This window comes from Nannobrachium achirus, assembly GCF_963921795.1.
Source record: "Nannobrachium achirus genome assembly, chromosome: 4".
In the NCBI taxonomy this organism is placed as follows: Eukaryota; Metazoa; Chordata; class Actinopteri; order Myctophiformes; family Myctophidae; genus Nannobrachium; species Nannobrachium achirus.
The window spans coordinates 11,225,320-11,245,832 of NC_137813.1; the positions used below are offsets into that span (position 1 = coordinate 11,225,320).

The 20,513-nt window shown below is 42.8% G+C and overlaps 1 protein-coding gene across 1 annotated transcript in view; it reads right to left on the reverse strand.

Moving 5' to 3' along the window:
* lmtk2 (lemur tyrosine kinase 2) overlaps window positions 1–20,513 on the reverse strand; it is a gene marked incomplete at its 5' end in the record, with an annotated part of 85,099 nt that overhangs the window by 17,846 nt on the left and 46,740 nt on the right. Inside the window, one exon of the mRNA XM_080723029.1 lies at window positions 14,051–14,181. Coding sequence (XP_080579155.1) covers window positions 14,051–14,181 — 131 coding nt within the window. The remainder of the gene's footprint in view (window positions 1–14,050; window positions 14,182–20,513) is intronic.

The following is a 20,513-nucleotide window of genomic DNA, read 5'->3' on the forward strand; positions in this document are numbered from 1 at the left end:
AACATCAGCATCGTTAGTCATCATGGCTTCATTTATTTATGGATGACACACAGTAGTAGCGTTTACAGTAGTAGTAGGGGTGGGTGATATGGAAAAATACAATATCACAATATTTTCCCAAGCTGTATCACGATACACAATTTCATCACGATTCTTTTTCACGTTGGTTTTTATGGTTATTTTTCAAGTTACTTGACAAAAACTAGTCTCTCTGGGTTCCATTTGGGAGGTCTAAATTGAACTTTACAAGTATGTAACTCTGACAGTATACAAATGAAACCAAATGGACCCGTAAAGTTAAGTGGAGACCTTGACATTTTAATGTTTGAGAACTACTGATTTAGACCAAAATGCAGGTTTAAATTGAATTCTGCAATGCATCTCTGTATTAACGATTAAACAGGATTCCTCAATTGTATCACGATATATACGATATCTCTGAAAAGGCATATCGTGGAGACATTGTATCGCACAATACCGCCCACCCCTAAGTAGTAGTGCTTTCACGTTTGCTAAATGATGAGATCAATCATAACGTTGCTGTCGGGCAGAAAGCTCTTATTTCCATATGTTATCTTTTTTTGATTTTTTCGTAAATTAAAGCCCCACTGTCTGATCATATACTACACTACAGCATCACGGCAGAGGCTCAGGGGTAGAGAAACCGTCATTAGAACACAGAGGGTTCCCAAAGGTATCCCAGTTCGATCCCGGGCTCCCCCAGAGATGGTGTCGAAGACTCTGAACCCCTAGTTGCTCCAGGTGAGCAGGTAGGGGATTTGCATGGTTTCCTCTGCCATTGGTGCATGAATGTGTGAATGGGTGAATGTAATGCACAATCTATGTAAAGAGCCTTGGATAAAGGCGCTATTATAAATTTATCATCACACAAAAGCATCAAAAGTAGTATAGATCCACAAGCTCAAAATGTGGTGCGAAGCGACGCACGAAACAGCGACTGGTAAATAAAACAGGAAAAAGCCTTGGCAGTTAATCTACTTTAGTTATGGCAAAACTATGGCAGCATCAGCGATGGGACAATTCGTAATGGCATCTAACAAGAATCGTTCTGCTTTCAACTGAGAACACTTAAACCTTTGTACTTAGCCGAACGGTGTCCCACAGGGCTCTATTCTAAGTCAGTATTTCTCTCTACACGCTCACAGGATGCATGGTGAACTTGTAGCTCTTCTATTTATGCAGAGTTGTTGCAGGTGAATACATCCTACATAGAGGAAATGCCGCTACTATGCCGCTACTACAAATACAGTAAATATCACAGTAAAAATCCTAAACATTCTTCCTCCACACTGGGAGAAAAACAGCATCTGAAAGTTTGATGGAATGCATTTTAAACGTGAGTGCAGTGACCACTTATCAACTGCATCTTATGGGCGGTGGGGTTCGTTTGGTGCCAACCTGCGTGCGTACTGATTCTTATCAGTGTGACGTGGACCATGATTGATTGATTGATTGATTGAAGACTTTATTAGATGTTTGCATAGAAAAAGGTACAGTTTCATGACGGTACAGTTCACTAAAAGGAGATCCTAGAAAAGACTAAGCTTATTTTCATAGGAAACCATTGAAGTATCTCATATAACATTGAATGACAGACGGATAGAACACAGTACTATGCAGTAGATAGTACTATGCAGTAGATATAGTAAAATATATATATATATATATATATATATATATATTATTGCCAGTTGCAAATGGCTGCCGCCTGTAAGTGGTTTTTCAGGGCGATTTTAAAGGATGCTAGGGAACCAAGGCCTTCGGTAGGGCGTTCCACATTTTGGTTGTATAGCTGAAGAACAAGTTTGACCCTTTGTTTGAGTTGACTTTGGGTTGAAAGTGATCTGTGGCGCTGCCTCTGGTGTTGTAATTGTGGACGTCCTTAATGTTTATAAAGTATTTTGCCAGGTACATGGGTATCTTAGTGGTGTAGTGTATCTTGTACACCAGGCCCATTGCAAGTTGCTGTACTCTGAAGGTATCTATAGGCAAGGTCCTATTGAATTTGCTGCCCTCGTGTGGCAGTTCATGTGGTACTGCACCCCTACAGTAGTGGTTGCATGAGGTGAATTGTTTGTGACCAAGGGGGTCCAGTGAGTAAACCTTCAGTTCAGCCAGGTTGTGACAGGCCTGACTGACTGCTGGTGAGGGTTTGTTGTTGTTGCTGCCGTTGCCCTGGAGAGGGCGCTGAGAGCCCCTGGAAGGATCAGCAGTGCTGGAAGATCTACTAGGATTTCTTACTCCTTCAGTAAGCTATACTAAGTAAGAGTCCAGTATTCAAAAGGTAAAAACTACTGATGCAGTATTCCAAATAAAAACAAAACAAATTGCCTATTTACCAGCTCAACAACACGTTGCAATGTGAGCTTGTAGATCGGCTATTTTAGAACATTCTTAAAGGAGTACCCCCAAAATGAAAATGTTTCTATTGATTACTCACGCCATGCACGCCATGGAGTCTTCAGTTCAATAACATCTTTTTGTATTCGTCGCATTCCTAAGACAAAAATGTGATTATAGTAAATGTACCCCCATTGATTCCGGAAGGGGCCCAAATGCATTTTGGTCCCCATCCGGAATCAATGGGGGTACATTTATTTTTATACATATTTTTTCTTAGGAAAGTGACAAAAAACGAAAAATATTATTGAACTCAAGTCTCCATGGTGTGAGTAATCAATAGAAAAAAAAGTCATTTTGGGGATGAACTACTCCTTTAATATGGTTAATGTATGCTTTGTGATAATAATCTAAATCTACAGGGTGACTTGTAACTCGAGTTTTCAAACAATTGCAGCAGAGTAAAAAAATTACAATATTTGCCTCTAAGACACAAGCATAAAGTTCGAGTATTTTGTTCATAGGAAGAAAATAAAAAGAACATATTACTGACGCTTCAATTACAGTACTTGAGTAAATACTATAATTACTTCCCAGCACCAAAGACATATGGTAGCTCATTCAGAGACGCCGATGGGAGGGGGGGTGGGAGTGAGGGGGGGGGGGGGGGGGGGGGGTTAGACTCGGGTTTCCCCAGTGGCATTCCATATGCACGCGTTCCAAGAGTGAGTGTGTGTGTGTGTGTGTGTGTGTGTGTGTGTGTGTGTGTGTGTGTGTGTGTGTGTGTGTGTGTGTGTGCGTCCGACCGCCACCGAGACAAACCCACCCCCTCCCCACCCACCCACCCAACCGACACCCTTCCCAGTCCCCCATCATCCCTCAACGGGACAACGCTGACACTAGTGGTGTCAGGCGACCCCCCCCCCCCCTCCAGCTGAAACCTCCGCTAGATAAATGGAGAGATATTTTAAACGACCATGTTGTACCATAACCTCATATCAGCTTGTTGGCAGCCGACCTGGGCGGTTACAGTACCGTATCACCGCATGTGCTGCTGGTGATGATGGCTTCCAAAGGATCTTTTTAGCCCTACAAGGTCAATCTAATTAGACGTCTTGCGAGGCTATCGAGTGCATGGCAGACACACGCCCTTTATACCAGCTCCAGTACTACTGGGCCTGTCACCATCATTACGTAGCTGTAAAGCTGCGTCCAAACCTGAAGCTGTTTCTTCTATTCTAGTCGCTTCTATCGCTTCAATTTGGTCGCGCAGGACCGCGTTGGTAAAAAAAAGAAAAAATCATGTCCCGTTGGAATCAAGGCGAAACACCCGGAAAAATGGGAGTCCCAACTCCAAACACCAAAAACATGTCCGTGTCTGCGGAGAACATCAACGCTGATTGGCTCATTTGGAAAGGTGCAGACAGATACCCTGCTGTATACATTTATACTGTAATGTATGCAGGTTGGTTTTCTGTCGAGTTGCACATTAAAGCTAATCATCTGGGGAACCTTCTCCCCAGAATAATTTGGGAACCGCTGCCCTGCGGTATACATATGACACCCTGGCCATCGTTCCAAGCGTCCCTCTTCTCCCTCCTGGATTGACCTCTGAACTCTCCGATTCTCAGTCAGGAAGGAGCGCAGACTCTCTTCAGTCTCCAACGTCTTTAAACTCACAGGTATTCAGACGCTACCTCACCCCTCCTAGCGCTGCTACCTCACCCCTCCTAGCGCTGCCTTCATTCCTGTGTCCTTTATAGACGTCTGCTATGCGTTCACATGTGCCGCAGATTTTATTTAACTAGACCAGGGGTCTTCAATGTTTTCAGGCCAAGGACCCCTTAGCTGAGAGAGAGAGAGATGAAGCAGGGACCCCCAGATTCCATATAGTTTCATCGTTTGACATCACAATAATCAGTGTATTTTGGATTCATGTCTATTTGTGTTATCAGATATTTAACCACTTGAACCGTCAATACTTAATAAACTTGACCTTTCACTCGTACTTAGTCTGCTCTTTTTTTCCCTCTACACCAAACATCTTTGCAGAAAATAGCCGATCTACAAGCTCAACTTGTAGATCGGCTATTTTTAGCAATAGTTCTCAGTATATGGAGGCTAGGGTTCAAGTGGTTGATATAAAAAAGGAGGAAAAAAGCTTCTATCACACAAAGATTTGGAGGACCCCATGTAGTAACTCTGAGGACCCCCTAGGGGTCCCGGACCCCCTGTTGAAGACACCTGAACTAGACTTGTTTGCTTGTCCACAAATGCCAATATTGTTATTTAGTTTTGATGTTTAACCTGGGGCCTGTTTCACGAAAGTAGAATAAACTAAGCTGGGATTTAAGACATATCCAGACTTGACAAAGCCTCCTTCATATAGCCTGGCTTATTCCGTTCCACTAACACCAAGCCAGGTTGAGAAGGAGAGACTTTGTTGAGCCAGGATCGTAAAGCCTGGCTCGACAAGGGCATGGGCTTTTCTTTGGAAAGCCCATGCAGTCGAGCATCGATTCCTTGATCGTGACCAATCACAGCACCGAAGAACAGAGCAGCGTTCTCTCCCCGCCTCCCCCCACATAAAAAAGACAGGCATGCTATAGCTGCTATCAGTGGTGAAAAAGTACTCGCATGTTTTACTCAAGTAAAAGTATCAATACTGCAATGAAGAAATACTCTGTTAGTAAAAGTCCAGAATTCAAAATTTACTTGAGTAAAAGTATCAAAAATGTACTTAAAGTACAAAAAGTAAAAGTACTCATTATGCAGATATCCCATTTCAAGTTTTCAAATGTAGGAAAATCTTTTGAAAATAGCAGATCTACATGCTCAGAATGCTTTGCATTGTGAGCTTGTAAATCTACAAAGTAAATAGTAACTTAAGTTTTCAAATAAATGTATTGGAGTAAAAGTACAGTATTTGGATCTGAGATGTATTGTGGAGTAGAAGTAAATAAAGTATTGGAAATTGGAAATACTCAAGTAAAGTACAAATACCGCAAGATTATACTTAAAGGGATATTCCACTTTCAAAAAAACTTTTGGTCATTTTATTGTCTAATCAGGCTTTTATGAACACCCTGAACAGTTTTTAATTTGCTTCATTCAATATTTAGATATTTGATGTAAATGTTACCAGGCCCTCCAGGCTCAGGGCCTCTCCCCACACACACCCATTGTAACTTCAAACTCCATTTTAACCATGATAGATTCATTAAAAACATCCATTATTTTTTCTGGTGACTCATTTTACCCTCCTAATATGTGAGCAGACCGTGTTTTTTCAATAACTTTTTTCTTTTATTTTTAATAATTCTTTGGGAAAATGGAAAAAAATAAATACAATAATATTTTATAAAAAATAAATGAAAAAAGTTATTGAAAAAACACGGTCTGCTCACGTATTAGGAGGGTATTATGAGTCACCAGAAAAAATAATGGGTGTTTTTAATGAATCTATCGTGGTTAAAATGAAGTTTGAAGTTACAATGGGTGTGTGTGGGGAGAGGCCCTGAGCCTGGAGGGCCAGGTAACATTTACATCAAATATCTAAATATTGAATGAAGCAAATTAAAAACTGTTCAGGGTGTTCATAAAAGCCTGATTAGACAATAAAATTACCAAAAGTTTTTTTGAAAGTGGAATATCCCTTTAAGTACAATACTTAAGTAAATGTCCTTAGTTACTTTACACCACTGGCTGCTATAGAATAATCACACCTAGACAGGCTGTTATATTACTCTTATCACTAACTTAATTGAAAACACCCTTGCTACATTGTCAGCCATTTTTTTTATAATCTCAAGAACTTCAGTAATATATTATCACACATCTAACATTATGAACTATAGTGACATATCACATGAGTCATATGATTCATGATTTATTCACTATTTTAGTAATAGGCTTATAATTAAATGTATTATGTATTTTTGTATTTTTCATTTCAGTCTATATACTAACATAGGTGTTGAATTAAGCATGGAAAAAGTCATTCGTTTACAATTGGAGTCATTGGACTAACAGCTATTTCACAAAACTTGAACAAAAAGGCACATGGATTAACATATCTTGGCTGTGAGCCTGGTCTGGAGCAGGCTAGCTTCAAAGCTTAATCTCCATGGTAACTGAGGTGGGATAACTTTCATGAAACCGAGTTCAGGCTTAAAATATCCAGGTTAACTGGCGAGGCTAATCTGCCAAGATAATTCAGCTTTCATGAAACCGATTGAGCTCTGACTCAGGCTTACTAAAGCCAGGATAGCTGATAAAGCCAGGCTTTATCCCTAATCTAGGTTTCGTGAAACGGGCCCCCGGTATGCTAGTTACTGTACTCTGAGGCACTCAATTGTTGTTTTCCCTTCCTGGCACTCCTAAATTACGTGACGGTTCACTGCCCTGTGGTTTGTTCACTGGCAGCTAGCGACACATACTGTTCTCCCATCCTGCTCCGAGTGAATTACTCTAGAGAAGAGCTGTCAATGTCGTGTCATTTAACAAATGTAAGCAAAGGTTAGCCCATTCAGAACGGGTACACATTATAGCGTATTATTATTTCATGCTTCAACTATTGAAAAATAGCAGATATACAAGCTCACAGCGCGGCACCGAGTGCCGCGCTGCGAGCTTGTAGATCTGCTATTTTTGAAAAATCGTCAACATTCGAATTTTGACCCGATTCCATAAGTGTCTTTTGAATCCTTCTAAGGTTTATTTGAAAAAATGTCAGCCATCTGGCAAGCCATCGTCAAAGAAAAGGTCCTTTTCACTTAACTGGAGCTCAGTTAGTCTGTTCTTGAGAGACTACTATGTCAGTGGTTCTCAAACTTTTTCATGTGAAGGACCCCCAAAATGATATGTACTTGGCCACAGACCCCCCATCTCAAAATATTTAGTTCCAGGGACCACCCAGAAGCAAAAGCTGCTCCGAGTGAATTACTCTAGAGAAGAGCTGTCAATGTCGTGTCATTTAACGAATGTAAGCAAAGGTTAACATGTCATTTAGATGGCATGTTATGTAGACATATACTGTATGCCAGGTTCATTTGTTGCCGCTGTTGACTATTAAAGGGAGATGAAACCCTATAGGCACAGCAGGGTGCATAAGGCTGACCTTATAGTACACCGTGATATTGTAAGCAACATAGCCGCAGCTACAGTCACTGTTTGCACATTGACACACACACACACACACACACACACACACACACACACACACACACACACACACACACACACACACACACACACACACACACACACACACACACACACACACACACACACACACACACACACACACACACACACACACACACACACACACACACAGAGCTATGGACAACACCTAAACCTAACGTTATTCATCTAAAAAAATAACGTTTTCACAATACATATATATTTTTTAGATCCTCCTCACTATTGGTATGCACTCACCATTCATGCATTACTTTGTGTGTTTTCCAATGACATCAAATACAGAATACAGTATCAAATACTGACGTCATGTGGGTCTATCTATCATCAGCAGCAGCAGCACTGCTCATTTCACATGTGTGTGCTTTTTTTGTGTGTGTGTGTGTGTGTGTGTCCCCTCAGGTTTGTGCTCTTTGGGATGACCACCATCACTGAGACATAGCGAGGGGGGGGGGGGGGGGGTTGCAAAGCTTTGGATCCCATCCCATAATGCCCCTGGTGAGGTTGAGGTGGGCCGGCCTGACGGCGGCGTTCACACCCCGCCGTACCATACAAAGCGCCCCGTTCCCACGGGTCGTGCCGGCGGTAAAACCAATGAAACAGGATTTAAAATATGTTTTATGACAGGTCATTTACAGTAGTAGTCCCACACGGGGAGGGAGGGAGGGAGGGAGGGAGGGGGAGAGAGAGAGAGAGTGAGTCTGTTGCCGTTGTAACTGGGATTAAAGCTGTGGGTTGGGGGTGGGGGGGGGGGGGGGGTGGCAGGGGTTGCGTGGGGGGATGGGGCGATGGGTGGGGTGGGGGGAGTACCGATATGAGGGGGGGATCCTTTTACACCCAAAGAGCAGAATCATCATATCCCTGTAGCAGCAGGTGACAGCTGACACCGCCGCTATGCATGGGAGCTGTGTAATGTGAGCCCCAACGGAGCTTATTCTGAGCAGGCAGAATAGAAACCCAGGGGCTGGGAGCGTCCTATGCCATCATCCATCCGTCCGTCTGTCCGTCCGTCCGTGCCCAGGGCTCCCCCCACTGCACTGCACTGACTGACTGGAGGGCTGTGTTGGTCCGCCAGCAGCGGAACCTACCCTGTGCTCCAGGCACACGTGCACACATAGACATCAAAGGTGGCTTGAGCCCCTGCCCTTTTATCAAGTCTGTAAAAAGTGCCCTCTCTCCAGACCATGAATGCAGTTTTTACTACTGTATAAGGTGAAAGAAATGCAAATGCCCCCTTTTCCATGCCATACCTGAAGGCTGCATTCAAGAGAATTGCCCTTGTCCCAACTCTCCTGAACTTGAATGCAGCATCTTTATGTTGAAAGAATTGCCCTTTCTGTGTAGAAAGTATGCATATGAGTGGTTTAACGCATAGCCGACCTCCAAGCTCACAACGCGTCGCAGAGAGCTTGTAGGTCTGCTATTTTCGATAATTCCACCAAAAGGCCCTTTTAGAAATATCAGCCCCTGCCTCTCTAATATTCTCTGCAAGTCCCTGCTGTGCTCCCCTGCCTGCATGTCTGTCTGTCTGTCTGTCTGTCTGTCTGTCTGTCTGTCTTCCTCCCTGCCTTCATGGCTGTCTCTCTGCCTGGGGGTGAGAGAGAGGGAGAAAACGGAACCCCTGTGCTTCCCTCCCGCACCTTTTTTGGTTCTTGAGAACAGGCCAGACAGACAGGGCCTGGGAGGCACAGAGAGAAAATGTGGCCAGTAACAGAACTGAGGCCTTTAGAAAGATAAAAATTAATAATCTTAAACTCATTCCCTGCCAAAAGACTTTCTGTGTTGACTGCCGGAACTTTTCTTACCTTTTAACGTGCATGGATCATGCACCACGTGTGCGCACGGTGTTCACAGCTTTCATACAAAAAGAAAAAAAAAAATGCTCGGATATCTGTTCAGGCATTCATGAAATAGCGGCGGTTACCTTTACATCGGAAGTAAAAAGGAAGAATCACTTCAGCAAAATAGAGTTGTTCCGGGGGGCCGAATGTGCGTTTAACTTTCCGGTTTGCGGTCATGCCGAAACCGGAAGTAGGAAGTACCATTTCAAAATAAAGCAAACTCGGGTAAACTCGGGATCTGGCAGGGAACGAATTAACTACGTTATAACCTTGGCATCGCTATTTTCATCACTTCATTGCAGGAAGCATAGAATTATCTACAAGCTCACAACATGTTGTGGTCGGTGCGATGCGTCGCAAACCCTGTAAACTGTCTATTATTGGAAGTGTGATGGAAGTACAGTATGAAATAGGTTCATGGTTTGAGTGGTTGTGACAGCATGCTTGTCGAAGCCTCAAAGGGAGCTTGGTTCATGACGAAGAAATTAAATTGAGATTTGTCAGTGTGTTGGTCGTCAAATTGGATTTATCATCAAAATCAGGGGTGGGCAATTATTTTTTCCATGGGGCCACATGAACAAGGCAGTGCTCCCCGCAAACTAAACACACAGCTTTACCTCCGACTTCAGTAAATAAATACTTAGCAGTCAAGTTTTTGTCACTTTATCCATTTTTGATGGGTAAGGTAAGGCAGGTCGTCTTGACTTGTGACCAGTCTGACCACCTGCTTGTTATTGAGACAACATCCAATGATCACACACACACACACACGTGCTGATGTACGCATTGTGTCTATATGTACGTGAATAAAAACCTTCAAAATAAAAGAAATGCAGCTTTAGTCCATGCATGAGGTAAAATTAGAAAATGCGTTTATTTTGTAATTTGCCATTAACCCTACAAGGGCCGGTCAGAGTGAACCAAAGGGCAGCATACGGCCCCCGGGCCGCACAATGCTCAGGTCTGATCAAAATAAATCAACACAACATGCTCTGCCTAAAGATGTCCGAGACCCGCTAAACATTAACGATAATAAATGATACAATCTGGTGTGCATCACAACCAAGGGAACGCAACACTGCACTCAATCAACTTTGCAGGGCAAAAAGTGCCTCCAAAGACAGTATCTTCATTTTGGATCTTTGACAAATTCTCTCTTATTCTTCCCAGCTTGCAGATTAAATGTTTAGCGAACGACTCAAGCAAACAGGCTGCACACACAGCGTTAACTCCCAGGCTGCAACCAATAATCAGTCCAGTGATTGACAGCCCGGTTTATGCTCCGATCTACACGCTTCACAGCTCATCGATCAGCAACGCGTTGTGAGCTTGTAGATCTGTAAAGGTAGCTTTCCACCAACCAAACGGACTGTAAAGGTAGCTGTCCAACAAACAGAGTACTCTAGATCAGTGGTTCTCAATCTGGGGGGGGGGGGGGGGGGTCCCCAAATTATTTTGGGGGGTCCCCAGATGAACTTAATGTGCAACATTGTTTTCCCTCGCAACAGTAAACAAACCTACATACAGGTTATGTGTATAGGGGGTATCTGCACATTTCTAAAGTCACAATTTAAGGACTTTTAAGACCTTTTTTAAATCTCTAAAAAGAAAAATGTAATATTGGCAAAATTGTCAAATATTATAGGTAGAAGTTGTGAAAACCAAAATCTGGGCCCTGGGTATACAAGGATTCCCTGCAGGCCCCCCATGAATGTGAAGGGGTTTAACCCATTTTGAGTGGGAACACATTATTACGCATTATGTTGTGCTTTAACTATAAAAAGAATACCAGACAAGCTCACAGCGCGGCACCAAGCTTGTAGATCTGCTATTTTTGAAAAATCGTGAAAATGTGTGCAAGTCTTTGAATATTGCAACGTTTCAAACCTATGTTTCTATGTCAGTGGTGCAGTGGTTATATGTATTTGGCCACGGATCCCCATCTCAAAATCCCCCCCCCCCAGAAGCAAAATTTGAGTTACAAATGTAAATACACGTATTCAAAGATTTGCACACATTTTCACGACTTTTCTAAAATAGCAGATCTACAAGCTCGCAGAGCTTGTATATCAGCTATTTTTCAATAGCTAAAGTATAAAATAATTAAGGCCCCTCCACCTTGGGCCCTGGTAACTCAGTCCCACTTTCCCCCCTCCCCCCTTGTGACGCCCCTGCACCTGAGAGCCGACAGATGGCTACTATGGTGCTAAAATTACCTACTGTATGGCTTGACGTCTTTTTCAGCCTCAAGCAGGTGCCATCTGACGGTGGAAAGCCGACCGGGCTTTCAACACTTCCCTACAACTTTACGACCATACGCCAACAGTGTACCCATTCTGGTACTAATCATTATATGAGAATAAAAGTAGCCTACTATACAGTTGGCCAGGGGTTTTCAAAGTGGGTGACGGGACACCCTGGGGTGCCGCGACGGCAGTCCAGGGGTGCCGCGAGATAATTTGATAATATTTGAAATTTATTTGGACATATTTAGTATCATTTTAAACTTGAAGTACAAAGTTATTTGTCAGTTTTACTCAGTTCTAACCAAAATGGCTATTATCTCCTTTTCCTCGCAACTTAATCGCTAACATATGGTGCTGGGGAGTGAAAATTAGTTAATTATATAATGTAGGGGTGGCTCAGATTTATAGGGGTGCACAGAGACAAAAATGTTTGGGAACCTCTGCAGTAGGCTACTTTTATTCTCAATTCGTCAAGCATTATTATTATCTCTTGGTCAGCCCATAAGTTAATAATTGGCAAAGATGTTAAGGGGGGAAAAAACTGCTTGTTTACAGTTAATTATGACACGACAGCTTTTATTTTTATTTAGATCCATTGTCTTCATCACACATGTATGTTTTATAGACTGTCAGGGAGTTTTGGCCAAAAGGTTTTATCTATCAATTTAAATTAGACTTGTATATGTTCTGCCATCTAATGGGATTAGGGGAAAAAAAGGACATTGGCTCGAGGCCAAACTTACTTGCAGACCCTTAAACAAGTGGAATTGGACAGAAATGACTCGCATAAATCGGCAGACAGAAATGAAACTGGAACACTGAAGCTGATAAGTGGGTTATTTTTTTCTAGTATAGTTTGTGTGAAATGTGTAACACTAACTCCCCCAGAAAGGTTTGTTAAAGAGATAGAGAGGGGAAACCCTGGTTACTGAATGAAACACTCTACAGCAATGATTACTATTAGAACATAATGCTTAAACCTTTTTACCAAACCCTTTTGTTTTAAGGGTTTTAAAAACTATCCCACGATTTTGTAACCCATTTTTCACCCAGTGCCAATTGCCTAAGCTGTAATCCTGGGCGCTGCTCTCCCTCTGCCAACCTGGGGAGGGCCCTGAACTGAACTCATGCTTCCTTCAGTGCATGAGGAGTAAGCAGGCCGCTTCTTATCACCTGACAGGGGGGGGGGGGGAAGGTTCCCCGGTTGTAGGTAGCGCGTGGAAGGAACATGTTATTCCAACCAGTTCCTTTCCTCTCCATCAGGCCAGGGGGAGGCAGTATAGAGACCAGGATTAATGCATGCATTTTGTGAGGGTATCTACCCTTGGAGACATGGGGAGAACATGCAAACTCCACACAGAAAGGCCCTTTCGACCAAACCCCACCTAGGGTGTGGGGCGCGCTGATGAGAGAACCCGCCCCCTGCGCCCGAGGGAATTGAACCCAGGACCTTCTAGCTGTGAGGCGACAGCACGGTGGCACAGTCGGTCTGCGCCACCGCGCCCCCTTCTCTTAACATGTTTAATCTTTTAACATGGTATGTACAGTATGGAAGGAAGGTGTCTTGAGCAGCAGAAAGCCACCATCTGTTTTGTCATCACCGCCAGGCTGAGCCTCACCCTGCCCAACAGTTGACAGGGTGGGGGGGGGGGGGGGGCATAAAATGCTTAACTGGTCCAAGATGTGAGCTTAGCTAAGACCCTTAGTGGTTCTCAAAATGTTTCATGTCAAAGACCCCCCAAATTATTGTTGTTGTCCGTGGACCCCCATCTGAGAAGGTTGTGTCAGAGACCCCCAGAAGAGCAGATTGTTCAAAGCACACAGCACGTCATAAACAGGCTACAAGATGCACCCCACACTTTGAGAAGTTGGTGCAGCAGACAGTGGGTGATTTCAAGTTGCAACCTGTGCAGGAAGTTGTGCTTGTGATTTAAAGGTTGCTACCTGTGCTAGTCTCGGGTATCCAGACAACTATTCCACAATCTCCGAAGAATGCTATATATAGTAAGTTAGTAACTACAGCTCCCGAATGGCGAGTATCAGAAGTAGTCACTGCTGCACGGAACTGTAGTCCCATTGGAAACATAACAGAAACACACTAGCGGAGATAGAGTCATTCGAGTGGCATATTCTTGTTATGCGTGTATAAACATTTGAAAACATCATGGAAGTAACACCAACAACACCAGATAAAGACGTAATCACAACCCAAAAAATATTGAAAGAAGACTTAACGCTTCCAGTAAGACTTGTTATCGCTACTGCACTAAGGGAGCGGGTGGGTGCATCACTTCCGCTTTATCGCATACTCATCATAAGATTTCCGTTGCCCCAGACTGTATGACGGGAACATTTGCAGGAGTCAACAGTCTGGCCATGCGAGACTAAAGGTTTTCTAACCTGTGCAGGAAGTTGTGCTTGTGAAGGTGAGTGACCCCTGCAGCGATCTCACAGGCCATCCTCTGCAGCTGCAGCAGCTCCGCCGTGCGGAACATCCAGTCCTGCTGCGTTAGGTAGCTCCTGAGATCACCCTGCAAACACACACACACACACAAACTTGGATTAGGGATATGACGATACCTGCATTTCACGTGACAATTATTGTGACCAAAAATAATTGCGATTTAGCAGTCTCCAAAAATGTGTTTTGCTAAAATCTGCCTGATGGTGGCGCTAGAAGAGGAAAAATGAGGGGTGGAGGTTGTGACTTGTGTGCAAAGTTTGGCATTGATAGTGCCAACGGTGAAGGAGCTATGAGTAGGATTTTATGTGACGTGAAGTGACGTGACGTGGCGTCACGTCACCTGGCGGTCGCAGTTGAACCTGAAGTTGAAGTTCACAAAAGTATTAGCATCAATATACTTAAAGTACCAAAAGTAAAAGTAAAGTACACAAATGTTTGAAAATTTGTCTATTTTCAAACAGCCTATAGGTATAACATAGGGCTAAAGTGGTTACTATATCTTTTATAATATTATAATTTATATCTGCAAACTTAAGTAATTAAAGTTTTCAAATAGTTGTAATGGCCGTAAAGGAGATCTGAGATATACAGTAGTGGTACAGAAAATTGTAAATACTCCAGTAAAGTAAAAAATACCTCAAAATTGTACTTAAGTACAGTACTTGAGTAAAGGTATTTAGTTACTTTACACGACTGCCCTCTACAAGCCCACGACGCAATGCATTCTGAGCTTGTAGATCGTCTAATTCTGGAGCGCGACACCTGCCTGCAACTAACTATAAATCAGGCATAACTCCAACTGTAACCCCTAAAGCTAACCTCTAAACACCTCTGATCCACCTCTAACCTCAACCACAATCTGCTCCTGATTGTAAGCTCTAAATGGTCCTCAAAATGTCCATTTCTCGCACGCACGCACAGAATCACAAAGTTATCACACCTCAGTACATCAATGGGACCACGAATGGGAAATAAGCCTTCAGGGTTTTTTTCTTTTTTCTATTTTGCTATTTAATTGTTCCTTCTTTTGTACATAATGTTTACACTATCAATCAGTCAATCCATCCATCCATCCTAGCTAGGCCAGTCACAATCAATGAATGATATGTCGTCTAATCGCAATTATTTGACAAAATCGCAGTTATTTTGTCATAATTGTTTCCATGTTGGAAAATGTTCATATATTTTCAAACATTTTCAAAAATAGTGGAAATAGCATATCTACAAGCTCACAACGCATTGCATCAGATTGTAGATCGGCTATTTCCACTTTTTTCTTTTCTTTTTTTAAGTATAAAGTTGTCAAATATGTCAGTCATTTCTTTGTATATTTAGGTTATGTGTCATATCTGCCATGTGGACCTTCAAAGACTACAAGCCAAACAGAAATGTAATTGTCAAAAATAAAAACACAATCGTTAATCGTTAATCGCCAATTATTTGAGTGATGACTAATCGTCACGTAAAATGTCAGAATTGTGACGGCCCTAATCATAGCATAAATATCTTTAGTGCAGTGGTTCTCACGTTTTCAGGCCAAGGACCCCTTAGTTGAGAGAGAGATGAAGAAGGGTCCCCTGGATTCATGTCAATTTGTGTAACCACTTGAACCGTCAATACTTAATAAACTTGACCTTTCACTCTGTACTTGGTGTGCTCTTTTTTCCCCTCTACACCAAACCTCTTTGCCGAAAACAGCCGATCTACAAGCTCACAACGCCATTTTGGCTAAAGTTCTCAGAATTTGGACGTTAGGTTTCAAGTGGTTAATATGAAAAAAGGAGAAAAAAGGTTTCTATAACACAAGGATTTGAAGGACCGCCTGTAGTAACTCTGAGGACACCCTAGGGGTCCCGGACCCCCTGTTGAAGACCCCTTTGTCAGTGAGGAGATAATACCATGATCAGTGGTGCTCAATGTAAACATGCAGTGTGCAGAGCCCACCACACGGGGGCAGTAGACACTGGGGCCCAGCATCTTTGTCTCTTCAGCACTTCTCCCTCTGAAACACTGATGGGGCTCCAGACGCCCAAATAAGGCTAAGGCTGTTTAATAAGACGCCGTATGCTGTGTCACAGTGATGTATAAATAAAAGAGTGCAGCTCAGGGCCCCACGCTACACAACCGTGTCTCCCTCCCCGCGTGTGAGCTGTGAGCGCACACACACACACACACACACACACACACACACACACACACACACACACACACACACACACACACACACACACACACACACACACACACACACACACACACACACACACACACACACACACACACACACACACACATATCTCATTTGCAGTGGTGGAAAAAGTACTCCTTTTTATTTATTTCAGGGGTCTTCAACAGGGGGTTCAGGACCCCCAGGGGGTCCTCAGAGTTACTGCAGGGGGTCCTCCAACTCTGAGTGATTTTCTTTTTTATATTAACCACTTGAACACTGGCGTCCATATTCTGAGAACTTTAGCCTAAAATAGCTGATCTACAAGCTCACAATGCCTCGCAGAGCGAGGCGTTGTGAGCTTGTAGATCGGCTATTTTTGGCTTAAGTTTTGGTGTAGAGGGGGAAAAAAAGAGTACAGTACAGAGTGAAAGGTCAACATTATTAAGTATTGACGCTTCAAGTGGTTAATACGTATCTGAAAACACAAATTGACATGAATCCAAAATACACTGATGATTGTGCTGTCAAACAATGAAACTATATGGAATCTTTGAAAAGGTTGTGGGGGTCCCTGCTTCATCTTTCTCTGAACTAAGGGTCCTTGACCTGAAAACATTGAAGACCCCTGATTTATTTAGTTTTGTTCTAAAGCAGGGGTCTTCAACATTTTCAGGCCAAGGACCCCCTTTAGCTGAGAGCGAGATGAAGCAGGGAAACCCCCACTGGATGTTGTATACAATTGTGTTGCTGACACTTTTTTTATAGATAAGCAAGCATCATATCATAGACTTGTTTGAAAGCACTATGATTATTGTTACTACGGTTGTGCTCAAAATTATTCAACCCCCCCTCTCTGCAAAGCTGGTTTATTGGCTAAATTCACAAACTGACAAATGAATGAAATAAATAAATCATACAAGAACAATGTAAATAGCTCAAAAGTAACATTTGTTGTGTTTTTTTCCAAATTCAATGCTAAATGCCACTTTCAACGCCACTTTCACTTTCAGTTATTCAGCTCTTAATTATACCTGAAAACATCTGTAATCAACTGCAATCGACTAATCAAGACAAGAGCTTAAATAGTTACATCAGATATGCAATCTGGCATGACTAGAAGTTTGTTGACGTGTTGACTGTGATTAGAGCAGTTAGAAACATGGCTAAGTTTAAGGAATGGTCAGAAAAGTTCAAAGAAGAGATCATTGCTTTGTAAAAAAAAAGGAAAAGGATATTAAACAATTGCAAAGACACTGAATGTTCCAAAAAGTACCGTTTTGAGCATAGTTGACAAGTTCTAAGTCAAAGGAGCAGTGGTTACACTAATCAACAAATTTATCAGAGAGGGTTGAATGATTTCGAGCACAACTGTATCATCCGTGTATGTTGGATTGTGTAAACGTGTATTTTCAGACATTTAACTACTGACATTTCACACTGTACTCTGTCTGTTCTTTTTTTTCCACCCTCTACACCAAACTTCTTTGCCGAAAATAGCCGATCTACAAGCTAGATCTGCTATTCTGACTAAAGTTCTCCTCACAACAGGGATGCTATGGTTCTGGTGGTAAAAAACAAATCCTATCACATAAAGCTTTGGCCTGTAGTGACTCTGAGGACCCCCTAGGGGTCCCAGAACCCATGTTGAAGACCGCTGCTCTAAAGTAAAAAATAGCAATGCCACAATATGGAAAATGATGCTCCGAACATATTGGCGTCAAATATATACTAATATCAAATTGGTACTGTGAGTAACATCATGCATATGGGGCTTAATTGGTTAGTAGGTGTTTTGTAACGGTCAAAATCTACAACATAACTTGTGTGACTTAACATTTTCAAATAATTTTAGTGGGAATAAAAAAAAGTTGCCTCTGAGATATGGAGGAGTAGAAGAGCTGAGAAATGGATGTGCACAAGTAAATCATACTTTAAAGCAGTGGTTCTCTAGGGGGGGTCCCCAAATTATTTTGGGAGGTCCCCAGATGATTAACTTAATGTGCAACATTGTTTCCTCACTCAGCAGTAAACAAACCAACATAAAGTCTAAGTGTATAGAAGGTATCTGCACATTTCAAAAGTGACAATTTAAGGACTTTTTAATACCTCTAAAATGACAAATGAAACATTGGCCAAATTGTCAAATATTAGAGGCAGAAATTGTGAAGAAATTGTGTAGATCTGCCATTTTCACTATAGAACCGTGTTGTAGAGATGGACCGATTGCAAAATTTTTGGCCGATACCGATCCACCGGTTTTATGAAGGTCTGACCTGCCAAAACCGATTTTTCCGATACCGATTTCTTTAGCTAAGAACTAGAAAATAGGGTTGCTCCAATACCCTTTTTTCAGGCCAAGTAGGCCTACAAGACATACTTCAATTTGAGTACCAATAAGCTAGAAGAACACTAATGGCAAATCAATCACAATAGTACAATATCCAAAATCACAGACAATATCCAGTCTAATATGACCGTCTGGACTAAGCAGGAGGAAAGCAGGTGACGCATGCTTTTTTCCCTTCTTTTTGGAGACGACATTGACACAGGATTATGGAATATATCCTTACATTGCAAAGGTAATCAGCACCATCTGTATTCTGTAGGCTGCCACTAAGTAGACTGGCTGCTACTTGCTAATGTTTACTTTAGTTACAGGACCAGAGCATCATGCTGTGTAGTGCCATAGACACAATTGGCATAAAACCGGTATTTATGTCAGTGACCTGCCGATCACCGATTCGGCCGGTTTGATATAATACCTGGCGATTTTTTATATATGCCGATACCGATGTCCATCCCTACCGTGTTGTACAAAATGTCATTCCTCAACTCTTAGTGCTCGTCAGAGTGGGGGGGTACCCGGTCAAAATATGAGCGGCCTGAAAAGGTTGAGAACCACTGCTTTAAAGTACAGTAAGTACTTGAGTCAATGTACTTGGCTGCCTTCCATCACTGCTCATTTGGAGGGTGAGGGGTTAGGGGAGTCGTGGGGGGGGGGATGATGGGAGGTGAAATAGGGACACTAAGGTTGATCTGTAATTCGGCCCACGGGCCTGGCAGGGCAGCCCGGCCCCGGCCCCCCGGCCCCCGGGTTCTCCTGGCCCGGGTCCATCCATGGGGCAACGGTAGTTAGTTTGCGTTTTCAAACAACCACCTCAGCTGTGTTGAATTTCACACCCGCAGGGGCAGGCTGGGAATCTCTCTCTCTCTCTCGGTGTCTTGTGTGTGTGTGTGTGTGTGTGTGTGTGTGTGTGTGTGTGTGTGTGTGTGTGTGTGTGTGTGTGTGTGTGTGTGTGTGTGTGTGTGTGTGTGTGTGTGTGTGTGTGTGTGTGTGTGTGTGTGTGTTGCTGCTCGGGGGGACAACACACTGGTTACTGTCCGTCAATCACGAGCGGACACATTAAATGATGGCAGACGAGGCTTTGATATGTTTCACTTTGTAACCCGGGGAACGTTTTAGAGACAACTCACAGCTGCTTAAGGTTATGATCACATCTTGGCGTATCTTCAACGTTTTCAGGCCAAGGACCCCTTAGCTGAGAGAGAGATGAAGCAGGGACCCCCACAACCTTTTCATAGATTCCATAGTTTCATTGTTTGACAGCACAATCATCAGTCAATTTGTGTTTTCAGTTCACTTGAACCGTCAATAAACTTGACCTTTCACTCTGTACTTAGTCTGCTCTTTTTCCCCCTCTACCCCTTTGCCGAAAATAGACGATCTATATTATAGATCTAGCTTATAGATTATACTAGCCCTTACCGGTTCAAAGATATGAGCTCCAAAATGATGTGCAGTGTGTGGGTTATGGGATGTGCACTGTGCAAGTAACTTTAACTGGTGCTTGCATGATAATATGTACTGTAGGAGCATCAATGTAACAAATACCCGTTTCGTTTAATGGCTACAGAGATACACCCCCCCCCCCCCCCCCCAGCCCGCCCGCCTGCATACACACCCGTCTGCCTGCACACACACACACACACACACACACACACACACACACACACACACACACACACACACACACACACACACACACACACACACACACACACACACACACACACACACACACACACACACACACACACACACACACAGAGCTGGTTAAACATTTTGCCTCAAGCTAGATGCAGAATAGATGCGCCTCATGCAAGATGCAGAATAGATAGTAGATACACCATAAAAATGCTAATATACAGCATACGATTTGTGAAAGTGA